At 40.6% G+C, this 15513-nt stretch overlaps 1 protein-coding gene and 1 long non-coding RNA gene across 3 annotated transcripts in view; one reads left to right on the top strand and one right to left on the bottom strand.

Moving 5' to 3' along the window:
- Window positions 1-793: 793 nt before the first annotated feature.
- Tiprl (TOR signaling pathway regulator) overlaps window positions 794-15513 on the top strand; it is a 20146-nt gene continuing 5426 nt past the window's right edge. Inside the window, exons 1-4 of one of the 2 annotated variants that reach the window (XM_048356415.1) lie at window positions 794-1006; window positions 6433-6612; window positions 7272-7371; window positions 11481-11612. In XM_048356415.1, the coding sequence (XP_048212372.1) occupies window positions 903-1006; window positions 6433-6612; window positions 7272-7371; window positions 11481-11612 (516 nt within the window). In that variant the 5' untranslated portion in view covers window positions 794-902. Of the gene's footprint in view, window positions 1007-6099; window positions 6156-6386; window positions 6613-7271; window positions 7372-11480; window positions 11613-15513 lie in introns of those variants that run through there. The other variant, XM_048356416.1, reaches the window with a different exon arrangement.
- LOC125358993 overlaps window positions 4049-15513 on the bottom strand; it is a 23945-nt gene continuing 12480 nt past the window's right edge. Inside the window, exons 2-3 of the long non-coding RNA XR_007212467.1 lie at window positions 14501-14503; window positions 4049-4061 (exon numbers count right to left, since the gene is read on the bottom strand). This is a non-coding gene — a long non-coding RNA (uncharacterized LOC125358993). The remainder of the gene's footprint in view (window positions 4062-14500; window positions 14504-15513) is intronic.

The following is a 15513-nucleotide window of genomic DNA, read 5'->3' as shown; positions in this document are numbered from 1 at the left end:
ATTTATTTGCCAGTCCTGGGGCTTGAACTCAGGGCCTGAGCACTGTCGCTGGCTTCTTCTTGCTTAAGGCTAGCACTCTACCACTTGGGCCATGGTGCCACTTCCGGGTTTTTCTGTTTATGTGGTGCTGTGGGATCGTACCCAGGGCTTCATGCATGCTACACAAGCACTCTACCACTAGGTCCCATTCCCAGCTTTCCTGATGGTTGTTCCCCTCAAGGCTGGTGCTCTGCCACTTTTGAGCCACAGCTCCACGTCTGTCTTTTCGATGGTTACTTGGAGAGTGTCCCGGTCTTTCCTGCTGGGACTGGCTTTGAATTCTGATCCTCAGATCTCAGCTTCCTGAGTAGTTAGGACTACAGGTGTGAGTCTCCTGTGCCTACCTTAGAAGATCATTTAAAAGTCACAGAAGGCGTTTCCTCCTACCACGACCCACTGATTCTCCACTGCGTGGAGTGGTGCATAAGGAAGGCGACAGGAAGACTCAGAGCACATGGTGTCCAGGCCCCAGTGCTGAAGTCCCACTCCCTTAGAGCCTCCGGGATGACGTCACTCAGCTCCGAGGACGGCCCGCCCCCGACCACACCCCCTCCGGCAGAGGCTCCGCCTACCAGCGTTTTCCCTCTTTCTCCTTTTCTGTACGTGGAAACGTAAGACGTGGGTCACGCAATACAAACACCCGACCTCGGAAGCAAAAAGAGCGCAAGGGCGGACAAGAAAGCGGAAAGGAGGCTCGCGTCCGGGTCAGCGGGCAGGGGGCGGGGCGGGGCGGGGCCCGGTATGGTAACGGCTCGGAAGTCCCGGGGGTTGGGCCTCTGGGAGGCAGAGAAGCCGGTGACGGCCGCCGCAGCCGCTGCCGCCGCCTCCGGTTTGCTGTGGCCTCCTCGGGCTCCTCTTAGGCCATGATGATCCACGGCTTCCAGAGCAGCCACCAGGATTTCTCCTTCGGCCCCTGGAAACTGACGGCGGCCAAGACTCACATCATGAAGTCAGCGGATGTGGAGAAGTGAGACTCTGGGGCCCGGGAGCGGGCCGGCCCGGGCTGCGGGGCTAGGGCGGGAGGCAGGGGGAAGGCCGGGCCGGGAGGCCAGAGGCACGGGCTGGCGGGGAGGCCGGGCGGGAAGCGGGCCGGGGGCTGGGCAGCCTCTCCCGTTTCCCTTGGGACGGAGGCACGGGGAGGGGGGGCAGGAGGGGGGAAGCCCTGGGTCCAGACCGCTGATTGACAACTTCAGTTGATTGTTCTCTCCCCACCTCCCGCCCTTTGATCGGGTTCGCCCTGTACTGCCGGGTGAGACTGTCCCCAGCCCTGGGTTTGAGTTGAGCGTGACTGTTCTGGTGGTCTTTCCCTCAGCACCCTTGCTCGACCTATCCCTGCCCGCGCCATCTTCCGGGTGCTTAGTGACCTTAGGTGCTAATGGTATGATGTATGTATTTAATTTTTAGTATGTTTGGTCTGCACAGAGCATTGAGATTTTACAGAGCACTAAAAACAACTACACGTGGAGGGATTCCTAGTTTTGTAAGGCAGACAGGCAATTAAATTACATGGAGAATAACTGTTTAGGACTCTCTCTCTTCCCCCCTCTCCCTCCGCCTCTCCCCTCTCCCTCTCTCCTTTTCCTCCTTCTCCTTCTCCTTCTTTTCCTTCCCCCTCTCTCTCTCCCTCTTCTTCTCCTTCTCCCTCCTCTCCCCCTCCTTCTCATTGAGATATTGTATGGGAGAGCAGAAACCAGGAAGTTGGTACGTCTGAACTGAATCTTGATAGTCTGTAGCATGGGTGGAGGGGATGGGGGGAGCCTGCAGAGTAGGTAGGGTAAGCTTTGGTTGGGATGGCCGAATGGAATCTTGACTAAGTTTGGGGTGGTAAGGAGAGAGTGAGAGCTAATAATATGCTTGAAGAACTGCTCCCCTATGATTGAAGAGTGAAATAAGAACTCTCAGAGGGAGTTCTAGAGAGCTGAGTTACTGAGGGGATTTTTATGCCAAATGAAGGAGATGAGAATTTTATGTGACAACCACCGGTTGTAATTTGATCCACAGACACTACGTTATTGATGTTCTAAAGATGGATGGATGGATGGAGGGAGTCCCGGGATACAGGGTAGGGGAATACCAGTAGAGAGGATAAAAGAGGCTTTAGGTTAACTCCTTGGGTTGGTAGCTAGTTGATATGGGGAGAAAGAAAAAAGAATATACTGGTAATATTTTTGGCTTGGGCTGTTTGTAGCAATGTCATTAAACAACCGGAGCACAAGTGTCAAAAGATGAGTTTAGTTTGTTGAAATGTGTGGTTTGTGTGGGCAATAATATTAGAGATTTAGAGACATTCAGTAGGAACTTGATAGATTTAACATCTTGTAAGTCCAAAAAAGGTGACATCTGTGGGCTTAGTTCAAGAATCATCAGCTTAGAGTTGGTACTTAGACTCTTGGAAGTGAATTAAGATCATCTAGCAGTCATCCAGGAGAAAAAGGTCATGAGTTGAACCAATCATCTGGAACAGTTGTATTTTAAGAGTCAAGCAGAGAGCTAGGAGTGGTGACCAGCAATTTCAGCACTTGGAGGTTGAAGCACGAAGATTGAGAGTTTGAGGCAGCTTGTGCTGTACAGTTAGTTGAAGGCCATCCTGGGAGACCCTGTCTCAAAAACAAAGCAAAACAGGCCTGAGAATGTGGCTTAGCAGTAGAGTGCTTGCCTAGCATGCATGAAGCTCTGGGTTTGATTCCTCAGTACCACATACACAGAAAGAGCCCAAAGTGGCACTGTTGCTCAAGTGGTAAGAGTACTAGCCTTGAGCAAAAGGAGCTCAGGGACAGAACCCAGGCCCAGAGTTCAAGTCCCAGGACTGGCAAAAGAAAACAATAGAAGCAAAACAAAGATGAGGCACAGGGGTAAATGGCCAAGGAAGAGATGAGAGTTCTGAAAAAAAAGGTTTAGCTTTGTAATTAAATAGAAAAATAAATGGTAACATTTTGGAGATTCATTGAAAAGATTATGAAAATACAGAAAAGAAAGGATTTTCTTTATCACGACCACAGATGTAAATTTTTCCTCTTCATATAACTTTCTGTTACATAGTGTACCATATTATGCTATATGTAAATGAGTCTCAAATTGGGATATTCATAATTTACAGACTCTTAAGAGAGCCTGTATGTATAGAATGTTATAAGGGTATCAAATTCATGATCTATAATCTCTCTGCTATTTTTATTTGAGTATAAACTGAAAGGAAGGCATGCCCTTCCTAAATTTTTCTGTGATGCTTCTCTCTAGAAGTATCCTAAGTGAAAAAAAACCTCTGGAGTACTAAACAGATTGATTAGGTAAAATAGTGGATTAAGGGTACTTCATTTAATAAGACTTAGGATCCTAAAATCTTAAGAATGTTTTCTCTTTCTGCACTATAACTGGTTATTCCAATTTGTTAAAGGGGAAGCTTAACATTAGAAATGGGGCATTTGGGTTTGTTTTTAAGATATTCTAAATTTAGAACATTTGAAATAATATAGATAACTGGTCTTTTTGTTTGTTTTTTTTTTGGCAAGTTCTGGGGCTTGAACTCAGGGCCTGGCCACTGTCCCTGAGCTTCTTTTGCTCAGGGCTAGCACTCTACCACTTGAGCCACAGCACCACTTCTGGCTTTTTCTGTTTATGTGGTAGTGAGGAATGGAACCCAGGGCTTAATGCATGCTAGGAAAGCACTCTACCACTAAGCTACATACCCAGCCAATAACTAATCTTTTTATATATAACTGGAATATTTTGTAGGACTACCAGATTTTTCTAGATAAACTGGATAAAGGTATTCTATAATCATGTTTATTTATTATTTATAATATGTATATATATATAGTTCAGTATAAAGTAGGTTAAACCTATAAGGATCTCTTTACGGAATGTCCCTAAGCTTCTTTTGCTCAACGCTTGCACTCTACCACTTGAGCCACAAATCCACTTTCTTGCTGTTATTGAGTTTGTTGGAGATAAGAATCTCCTGAGGACTTTACTGCCTGAGATGTCTTTAAACTGAGATCCTCAGAGCTCATCCTCCTGAGTAGCTAGGATTATACGTGTGAGCTACCAGCACTTGTTTAGTTGTAAGTAAGGTGGTTATGAGTATTCATGTGTGAAATTTTTTCCCCCCTGTATTTGGAATCACTATATTTGTTCAGATATCTCAAAATGATATTTTGAGTTAAAGAATCTCAATTTAATTAAATCCTTTTTTTTTTTCTTCATTGCTGCCCTAGGGGGGAATATATATTGGTGTGATTTTTCTGAAAGTACTTAGAAGCAAGTGATGGTTCTCCTTTACCATTGGAAGGTGCTTTTGCTTCTTTTATCACTGCAGTTTGAAACTTGTAAGAAGTTGAGGATTTACTGGAAAAGCTGTTTGCTTATTTTTCTACAAATGATAGGTTCTTTATTATCTTTTCAATATTAGTATAGTTGTCATGTCTGAAGGTAAAGTTCACCAGCTTATGGAAACATAAGACTAATAAGTCATCTCTTAGGCAGACATATGGAAACAAACAAAAGCCCATTGTAGACTTTATGTTAGTAATAACTTGCTTCCTTTTAAATTTTTTTTATTTTTTGATGGCTTCTGGGGCTTGAACTCTGGGCCTAGACACTGTCCCTAGACTCCTTTTTGCTCAAGGCTAACATTCTACTACTTGAGCTACAGTGCCACTCTAGCATTTTCTTTTTCTGTGATTAATTAGAGATAAGAGTCCCATGGACTTTCCTGTCAGGGCTGGCTTCAAACTGAAATCTTTAGGTCTCAGCCTCCTGAGTAGCTAGGATTACAGTTATGAGCCGATGGCACTGGCCTAATAATACTTTCTTATATTGTAATTACAGATAAAGCTGCCAAAAGTAAATAGAAGTCTTTTTTTTTTTTTGCCAGTCCTGGACCTTGGACTCAGGGCCTGAGCACTGTTCCTGGCTTCTTTTTGCTCAAGGCTAGCACTCTATCTACCTATCTACTCTATCTACTTGAGCCACAGCGCCACTTCTGGCCGTTTTTGATATATGTGGTGCTGAGGAATCAAACCCAGGGCTTTATGTATACAAGGCCACTAGGCCATATACCCAGCCCCAAATAGAAGTCTTAAATAAGTAAAAAACAGAAAAATAAGGGCTGGGAATATGGCCTAGTGGCAAGAGTGCTTGCTTCGACTACATGAAGCCCTGGGTTTGATTCCCCAGCACCACATATACAGAAAACGACCAGAAGTGGCGCTGTGGCTCAAGTGGCAGAGTGCTAGCCATGAGCAAAAAGAAGCCAGGAACAGTGCTCAGGCCCTGAGTTCAAGCTCCAGAACTGGCAAAAAAAAAAAAAAAATCCAACCAAAAACAGAAAAATAAAAATGCCTTACCTGTATGTTAAAGTAGCTGTGCTAGAGCACTTGTGCCTAAATCCTGTTCTGCAGTCAGCATTTGTTAGAACTTCACTTATAGCGTATTTTGTATGTTTTATACTTTATAATTATGTTGGAGATGTAAGGAAGAAAAAAAATTCTTAGTCCCTTTGGTCAAGTAAATGGATTAGTAATTTTCATGCTCTTTCATTATTACCCAGTCTTAAGTATGCTTATTTGATTTTCTAACCTATAATAGCTCATAAACCAAGTGAAAAGAGGCAAAAATGCTTTGAAGACAAATACCTGCATTCTGGAACAGCTATAAGTATATACACTCCTTGCTACGTTTTTAATTTTGAGTTAGTGCCTTAAAGTCTTTTAGCTCACAAAATGGTTTTACTCTCACTTACTCTTTCTAAAATATTGTCCATCATATATATTATCTATCTTTTTTTTATATGTCATTTTCATGAGCTGGCATGACATTACTATTTGTTTGTATATCTGTTTCATTTAAATGGCCTACTGTAGTACTATCAAGATTTGATGCTGAAAGAATGGATGATGAAAACACTCTAGAGTTTTAAAAACTTTTTAAACATTATTTAACTCTATAATGAAGGAATAATTATGTCAGGATGAAAATGAAACAGTAATGCCAGCAGTGAGAAAGTGCAGTTGTGTCTCAAGTGGTAGAGGGCTAGCTAGTCTTGAGCAAAACAGCTTAGAGACAGTATCCAGGCCTCTTGAGTTCAAGTCCTAGAACCAGCACCAAAAAGAAAAAAAGAGTATGTGAGGGGCTGGGAATATGGCCTAGTGGCAAGAGTGCTTGCCTCTTATACATGAAGCCCTGGGTTCGATTCCCCGGCACCACATATATAGAAAATGGCCAGAAGTGGCGCTGTGGCAGAGTGGCTCAAGTGGCAGAGTGCTAGCCTTGAGCAAAAAGAAGCCAGGGACAGTGCTCAGGCCCTGAGTCCAAAGCCCAGGACTGGCCAAAAAAAAAAAAAAAAAAAGAGTATGTGATATAAAATAATGTCATTTGACTTTTGCTTTTGTGTAGATTAGCCGATGAATTACATATGCCATCTCTCCCTGAAATGATGTTTGGAGACAACGTTTTAAGAATCCAGCACGGCTCTGGCTTTGGGATTGAGTTCAATGCTACAGATGCATTAAGATGTGTAAACAATTACCAAGGGATGCTTAAAGTAGCCTGTGCAGAAGAGTGGCAGGAAAGCAGGTGAGAATCTAGGCTGTTATAGTTAAACCAAAAAGAAAAGAATTGAAAGACTCAGCAAATGATACATGAATGTGTTCTTATAATGAAGGGCTTGTGTTATTATTATACTTTATAATTGGTTATTCTAGAGTTGATTTTTTTCACCCATAATGTAGAAGTTAATTACCCTTATCACTTGAATACTTGTTGAGTTAAATTGAAATACAATTGAGTTTAGCTATGTAAGATTTACTTTTTCAAACCATCAGTGTTTTTAGTTAAGGTTCCACAGTCAATATTACTTTCATATTCCTGTTTTAAAGAAAAACGTACTTGTGATTTGCATCAAGTATTTTTTGATTCTTAGAATTAAGAAAAAATGTATTTGGCAATAAAATCAGCAATTATTTACTTTAAGCCTATTATGAAGTAGGTACCTTTAGCTACCTTTAGGTAGCTTTCTTGTCATGTTCTCAGCAGGATTCTGAATACTTGGATAGACTACATCAACACATGGCTTAGTTAAGTAATGTTTGAGCTAACAAACTTTAAGACCTTATACTAGTGAATTTTCACAAGTATGTATGTAGTAGGACATTTCATGTTATTTGTGATATAAGAACATTGATAATCTTTATTTTGTGTCAGTAAACATGATCCTTCTGATTTTTGTATTTGAGGACTGAGGGTGAACACTCCAAAGAGGTTGTTAAACCATATGATTGGACCTATACAACAGATTACAAAGGAACATTACTTGGAGAATCTCTTAAGTTAAAGGTAAATTTTTATTTTACTCTGAGTCATTGTCTTTGAAAGTCTCAGCACTAGAACTCTCTAGTAATGTGTTAATTTTTTCTACTAATATATTAGCCACTACTTTTTTTCCTTTTTTTTTAATTAAAAAAATTTTTTGTGCTGGCCCCAGGGATTGACCTCAGGGCTTGGGTACTGTCTTTGAGTGTTTTTCTTTCCTTTTCCTACTTCCAACTTATTTTTGGTAATTCATTGGAATCTCATAGACTTTTCTGCCTTGACTGGCTTTGAACTGAGCCTCACTCTTCAAATCTCTTTCCCCTGAGTAGCTAGGATTACAAGTGTGTGCCACTAGTGCCCCGTTTTTTGTCAGTATTTTCTTTTCTTTTTTTTTGTTGGTTGTGGAGCTTGAACTCAGGGCCTGGTCACTGTCCTTGAGCTCTTTTTACTCAAAGCTAGCACTCTACCACTTGAGCCACAGCTCAGCTTCAAGCTTTTTTGGTGGTTTGGAGATAAGAATCTAGCCTGCCCAAGCTGTATTCAACCGCAATCTTCAGTTCTCAGCCTCCTAAATAGCTAGGATTATAGGCATGAGCTACCAGTACTTGGCATGTTTATCTTTTTTGAGATAATTGCCTAGCTTGGCCTTAAACTCTTGGGCTCATGTAATCCTCTTGTGTCTCCTTCCTGAGTTTCTGGACTCACAGAGTCTCCTGTGTACCACTGTGTTTATATTGAAATGGTATTTCTTAAAAGTATTGATGGTTTTAGAGCGGCTTACTGCTTTAGAGTTATTAGTGTCATGGTCAAAAAGCATGTCCTTGGTAAGGTAGATGATTTAAACAGACCCTTTTAACTAGCAGTTTATAATTTTTCCTATGTATAAATAGAACTATGTAGGCAAATAGAACTTTTTTTTTTTTTTTTTTTTTTTTTGTGCCAGTCCTGGGCCTTGGACTCAGGGCCTGAGCACTGTCCCTGGCTTCTTCCCGCTCAAGGCTAGCACTCTGCCACTTGAGCCACAGCGCCGCTTCTGGCCGTTTTCTGTATATGTGGTGCTGGGGGAATCGAACCTAGGGCCTCGTGTATCCGAGGCAGGCACTCTTGCCGCTAGGCTATATCCCCAGCCCCCAAATAGAACTTTTGATCAGACAACTTAGGTGTCTGTCCTGTCTGCATAGTGTTTGAATCTGGCATGACTTGAGGCAGGTTATGTAAGTCTCAGTTTTATCAGTGAATCATTTAAGTGGAAACTGCTAACAGCAGAGTTTGTTATGAAGTAATTAATGGAAAAGTTCTCATTAAATTCTAAAGCACTATATTAGTGTTAAATTCCATTTGTGCAAGTCCTGCTTAAGATTCGTTTAATGGTTAATGACACTAAGAGGTGAAATGAGTCTTATGAGAGTTTAGCTGTATTTTAACATCTTATAGTGTGGCTGAAATTAAGAAAATGTAGTTGATGTTGTATGTCTCTAATATTACAGATTATCACAAGGAGAATTATTTCAATGGGAACTGTTTCTATTGAAAGTTATTATTGGAGATTATATCCTGTGTGTTTGGGTAGGAGTGTTTTTTTTTTTTTGGCCAGTCCTGGGCCTTGGACTCAGGGCCTGAGCACTGTCCCTGGCTTCCTTTTTGCTCAAGGCTAGCACTCTGCCACTTGAGCCACAGCACCACTTCTGGCCGTTTTCTGTATATGTGGTGCTGGGGAATCGAACCCAGGGCCTCATGTATACGAGGCAAGCTCTCTCGCCAGTAGGCCATATCCCCAGCCCCTGGGTAGGAGTGTTTAAGGAGATAGAATGAGATATGGGTTCCTTGTCTCTACAGGTTTTTAGTTTCAGGAAGATGAAAGTTCATAGTGTCATAAATATGCTTTCCAAGAACCACTGGAGTGACGATGATAGAGACAAAAATAAAAAATTGTCTCAGCAAGGGAAAATTTATTTCTGCAGAAAGGGACACTGTCAGTCAAAAATCTGACAAGCAATCACTCAGAGCAGGCATTCTGCCCTCTTATTTGTCCCTAACACAGCAGGCCCTGCCCCTCTGCTCAGATTGGTTGAGCTCAGGTTCTTAGTTTGAATGACTAGTTTGAATAGGGTAAAATGTACTTGCATAAAATGACATTGAAATAAAACTAACTGAACACAAATAATCTCACAAAACACCTATACTCTTGGTATTTTTTGAACAATCTGAGGTGTGTCTTAATTCCATTTGAGAAGAAATCAGTTAAGACAAGACAGTACATTTCAGAAGATTCTTCTTTATCCCAAAGGTGTTTGCCTTGGAAATAACTGAGTCACCAGGTCGAAGCAAGAACTTTTAAGCCACATACTTTGATAGAAAGGACAGTTTTTCTCACAATAGGAGGAACTAAATTCCTAAGGTCTATTTCTAGCCCTCTAACGTTCCAAGATTTGTTTATTTATTTTTTGTTTCTAGGACAAAAACACAGTTTTTGAGAGAATATGCACTCATTTATTCATTCAGTAGGGATTTCTTGAGTTCTTCCTGTGTACCAGACACTAATCCTAGAAGCTGGCAGGCAGAGACTCCTTTTTCCATAGACCCCCTAATTTGTAAACCCAGGGATAGCAAGCATCCAAGTGGAGGGGCGTCTCCCAAGTGTATGGGAGAAGAAAACAACACTGAGATCTGCATTGGAGGGGGAACCTTGAAGGGTTTGTGCCTACTGCCCTCCTGTCTCAGTACTTTGAGATCCCACCCAGCTAGAAACCACCGTATGGGAGGGAAGACCCTGAGGAAATCATGCCATCTGACAGATCTGGGATCAGAGCTCTGTCTCCACAATAATCCATAGGGGATGGAACTTGTTTCTGGCCACAAAGAAGGGCTACCAAACACCTTATTCTCTATAGCCTAATGAACCCAGCAGGTCTGCTGACTTTCCTCCTCTTTACAAATACCTCTCATGGCCATCTCCCACCTAGACACTGTGGCAAGGTATCCCCAGGCTCCCTAATTTATGATTATTCCTTGTTTCAGGTCTTCAGAGTAGCTCAGTCTCAAAAGACAAAAGGCCCCCTCTCAAGATGGCACGTGGGTATAGAACTCTGTGCTATTGGGAGTGGTGAAATGTATTCTTTCTCCAATGCTTAGCCAGCCTTGCAGAGGAGTCACTGAGACCAAGGCCCTGCACTGGAGTTAAGGCCTACAAGAATGGTGGGTTTCTCAAGAAGCTATGAGTACCAGTCTGTTGTTACCAGGGCTGCCTGGCCTACCTTCTGGTTATGTCTTCTGCCCCCAAGCTGTTTATTAACTTTTCTCTGTGTCACTTTTTTGACTCCTTTGACATATCTATCCTTGGTTATCCTGACACTTCTTCTTTTTTTTTTTTTTGGGCCAGTCCTGGGGCTTGGACTCAGGGCCTGAGCACTGTCCCTGGCTTCTTCTTGCTCAAGGCTAGCACTCTGCCACTTGAGCCACAGCGCCACTTCTGGCCATTTTCTGTATATGTGGTGCTGGGGAATCGAACCCAGGGCGTCATGTATACGAGGCAAGCACTCTTGCCACTAGGCCATATCCCCAGCCCCAAATGCCAAGTATTTCTCCTGCTTTTTTTTTTTTTTTTTGGCCAGTCCTGGGCCTTCGACTCAGGGCCTGAGCACCATCCCTGGCTTCTTCCCACTCAAGGCTAGCACTCTGCCACCTGAGCCACAGCGCCCCTTCTGGCCGTTTTCCATATATTTGGTGCTGGGGAATCGAACCAAGAGCTTCATGTGTAGGAGGCAAGCACTCTTGCCACTAGGCCATATTCCCAGCCCCTGACACATCTTATTCACAGAGTTTCTAATGAATTATCAATTGTGTCTTTAGTTTTGGAGCCAAGGTACATTATGATCTTTGATGTATTCTGATAACATCCATATTTAGAAGGATATGTTCTGACTGTGCAGAGGAGACTAATAAGTAAAACTACTTTCCTGGAACCCTGTAACTCCTTGTTTTTTTATTTATTAATCTATTTTTTGACATGCAATTTTGCTGATGCCCAGTCTGGCCTCAAATTTCAGGTTCTCTTGTCTAAATTTAGCTCCTGTGTGGTGGGCCATAGCCTTTTATATTAAAAAAAAAATAGTCCCTTTATATTTTTCTTTTAGGTTGTACCTACAACAGATCATATTGATACAGAGAAATTGAAAGCCAGAGAACAGATTAAATTTTTTGAAGAAGTTCTTCTATTTGAGGATGAACTGCATGATCATGGAGTTTCAAGCCTGAGTGTGAAAATTGTGAGTATTGTGATTTTTGTTTAAATGGATAACATTTCATTAACATGATGTCATGTGTGATTTCTCTGTGGTTTAGAGGACATCTTTTTCACTATTTAAATTTTATGAGAAATATTGGTATTTTGTTAAGATTTGAGTTTAGCAAAGTGGATTATTTGCATATTATTTAACTGTGATGGAAATTTGCTTAATTTTTACATTTTGAATTAGAGTTGCTATTTATTGGATCTACAGACATCAAGATGGATTTCATTTAAGAAAATGAACCATATATTAGGATTTTAGTGTATCATTAAATTACCATTTCAACTTTTAGGATAGAAGTAGAAAACAAATAAATTAATTCTTTTTTCCTTTTATTTCATTTTCTATCAATGGAGGACAAACTACTTCTGTTAACAGTGTTATTAGTGGAACATGCTTAAAAGAAATAATAAATAAGCCATAGTAGTATTATTTAGTAGTCGACTATAATTAGGCTCCTGATACTTTCCAGAAAAACTTCAAGTGAAACTTTATTAAAATGCCTCTGCTGTTAGTTCCCAGCTGAAATATTCTCTTTTCTGTATGACCTTTCATAAGCCCTAGGTAGAATTAAATATGCCTTTTTCATACTTGCATAATAAGTGTTTTTTGAAAAGCCTTTCATTTCTAGCACTTACATGAGATATGTCAAAGACAGATATTTCAATATTAACATTGTTCTTGACCAAAATTGATTGTGGGTATTCTGATTTCAATAGTAAACAATTAAAACAGTAATAAAAAGGGGGCCTGAATATGTATGTATGTTTACTTGTTTGTTTTTTAGTGCCAGTCCTGGGGCCTCAACTCAAGGCCTGGGTGCTAGCCACTTGAGCCACAGCTCTCTTCTGGCTTTTTGCTGGCTAATTGGAGATAAGAGCCTCACAGACTTTCCTGCCCAATTGGCTTGAATTGCCATCCTCAGATCTCAGCCTCCTGAGTAGCTAGGATTACAGGTGTAAGCCACCACCTGCTCCTTGCTTAATATATTTGTTTTAAAGTTAATTTTTTTAACCTGTAGAATTATGGAATTTGGAATTATAATGTACTTAGAAAATTATTTAGTCTAACTTCTATTTTATAGACCAGTCTCTAAAAGATCAGTTTATCTAAGGTTATAAAATTAATTAGCTTTCAAACCTTTCTATTCATCTGATAGATATACTATTCTGAGATTAGATAGTTGTTTTTTAGCACCTGGTAAGGTGCTATATTACTCATTTAAAACTCCCTCCAAATTTGTTTTTTCATTTAGCTTAATTCACACCAGTTTATGCAGTCTCTTACTTGTCAACCTACTTACTGAATTGTTATGTGGAATTTTCATTATGAATTTGTACATCTGAGGGTGTGTTGTATCTGAAGGGGTGGCTAAGTCTATGAATTAGGTAGGTATAGAGAATACATGTGTTTTTGAGGATAAGAGATAGGGAAGTAAATATATTCTGTATAGTTAAGTCTCAAACTGAAGAGTAGCGACTTAAAGCTGATGTAAGTTTTGTATGTTATAGAATTGCATATTTTAAGAATGCTTGGAAGAATTTTATTAGAATAGTGCTCTTCCTTGGTTGGTTTCTTCTCACCACTGTTAACAGATTGGTTCTAAGTAAAATAAATGCCATAGTTTCTGAGTTAAGCACTGAGGATAGGCTAGACAAATACAGTTCCCTCCACAGAAGCAAAGACTAGTCTAGTAATTATGGATGTGAGCCAGCAATGAATGGTGCTTGGGACGCTGAGAAAGTAGACCTTTTTAAAACAGATAGCATTGAGGTCAGTATCATGTATAGAGAGAGCTTCTAAGCTTAGAATAGGGTACTGTTGCTTACACTAAAATTGTGTATATAGTTTTTTAGCAATTAGGATGCTTTTATTCACTGGGGAAGAACAATTTAAATCACATAGAATAGGGAGAAAATAAAAGATAAAAGGTTGGGGGTGTTAACTTAGACCTAAACTTTAGAAAAAGGAAACTTCAGAATTATAAGAAGTCAAGCACAAAGATATGGCTGAAAGAGGACATGAAGTTAAAAGAGGGGTGGTGTATACCTGTGTGTTTTAATATGGGGAAGACTTTAGCATGCTTAGATGATGACTAGAAAATGGCTTACAGTAGATAAGAGTGGAGAAAATGCTGAGGATTCTGAGAATAAGGGTAGGCAGTGAAGATAAAGGCTTGAGACTTTACTTATGGGAGATACTATGTTAGATACTTGTATTATCTCATTTAATTTTCAAGAAAACCTAGGTTTTTGTATCTCTGTTTTGTAAATGAAGAAATAGCTTGCTAGAGATAAGTAACTTGCTCAGGATCATTCAGTCAGTGAATCAGTTTGACTCTCTGCTCTTGCTCATCATTCTCTAGGATATAGGTCCTGGGGAGAAGGTTTAGCCTTTGACAGGAGACGAAAGATATGCTTCTTTGATGGTGATAGGAGGAAAGGGAATGGGATGTAGGTAAGTCTGCCTCTATTCCAGTCATTCCTAAACCTGGAGTTTGTCAGAATTTTTAAAGCAGATTAGAAATTTGTCATAATACTATAAGGCAAGGAATATTTGACAATACAGTGGACATTTAGTTCCAAGGAGACTGTCGTTGAGGAAAAACCATGCTTGCTCAGGATGCATGGGGTTTAGTACAATACTGCAGATGCTTGATTTATTTTTCCTATAGTTCTGCCTGCTTTCTGCTAAAGACAAGCCATCTTTCAACAAGTCTAAAATTTTCACAGTATTGTTTAAATTAAGCACATTCACCTTAGTTTTAGGTAGCATGCTTTTTAGGAGGCCTATTTTCACAAAAGGACAAGGAATCACTCAGTAGATCAGACAGCAATTTAAACACAATGATGATAGCAAGGGACTGACTGAGAGCTTCTCTTTATTATAATGTATGCAATAAGTTAAAGGGTTTTTATTGTTGGACTCAGGGCCTGGGTGCTGTCATTGAGCTCTTTTGTTCAAGGCTAGTGTTCTACAACTTGAGACAGTGCTACTTCCTGACTTTTCTGAATAGTTTGTTGGAGATACGAGTCTCAAGGATTTTCCTTCCTAGGTTGGCTTTTAACTGTGATTTTCAGATCTTAGCCTCTTGAGTAGCTAGGATTATAGGGGTGAACCACCAGTGCCTAGCTAAGTTAAAGTTTTATTTTTTTATTTTTATTTTTATTTTTTGGCCAGTCCTAGGCCTTGGACTCAGGGCCTGAGCACTGTCCCTGGCTTCCTTTTGCTCAAGGCTAGCACTCTGCCACTTGAGCCACAGCGCCGCTTCTGGCCGTTTTCTGTATATGTGGTGCTGGGGAATCGAACCCAGAGCCTCATGTATACGAGGCAAGCTCTCTTGCCACTAGGCCATATCCCCAGCCCTAAGTTAAAGTTTTAAATTTGGAAATTTCTTTAGATTTTGTGGGGTTTGGGGGGAGTGGCAGTATGGGGGTTTGGATTCAGGGTCTTGCTATTGCTTGGTTTTCTTTCTTATGGCTGGGACTTTGCTACTTGAGCAAAGCTTCCAGCTCTGCTTTTTGTTGGTTAATTGGAGCTGGAGTCTTGGGAACTTTTATGCTCAGGCTGGTTTTGAATTGCAGTTCTCTACACCTCAGCCTCTTGAATAGCTATTTATTTATTTATTTGACTGTACTTGATCAAAACTGCATGTAATCTGTGATTGAGGTGGCCTTACTGCACATAGTATATTCGCGTATGTTTGTTAACTGGAAAGATGATGATGATAAGACATGTAAAAATGGAGGTGGTTCCTGATCTTATTTGTTTATAGGCATGAATTTTTCCAGCTAGATAATGGTATATTATCTGAGCTGTTGGTTGTGAGACTAGATCATTGATTCAGGCTGTCATATTATTGTCTACTGCTAGAGAA

The sequence above is a fragment of the Perognathus longimembris genome, chromosome 11, assembly GCF_023159225.1.
Source record: "Perognathus longimembris pacificus isolate PPM17 chromosome 11, ASM2315922v1, whole genome shotgun sequence".
Lineage (NCBI taxonomy): Eukaryota > Metazoa > Chordata > Mammalia > Rodentia > Heteromyidae > Perognathus > Perognathus longimembris.
Note: the sequence above shows the minus strand (reverse complement) of the source record. Positions and strands in the feature narration are given on the sequence as shown.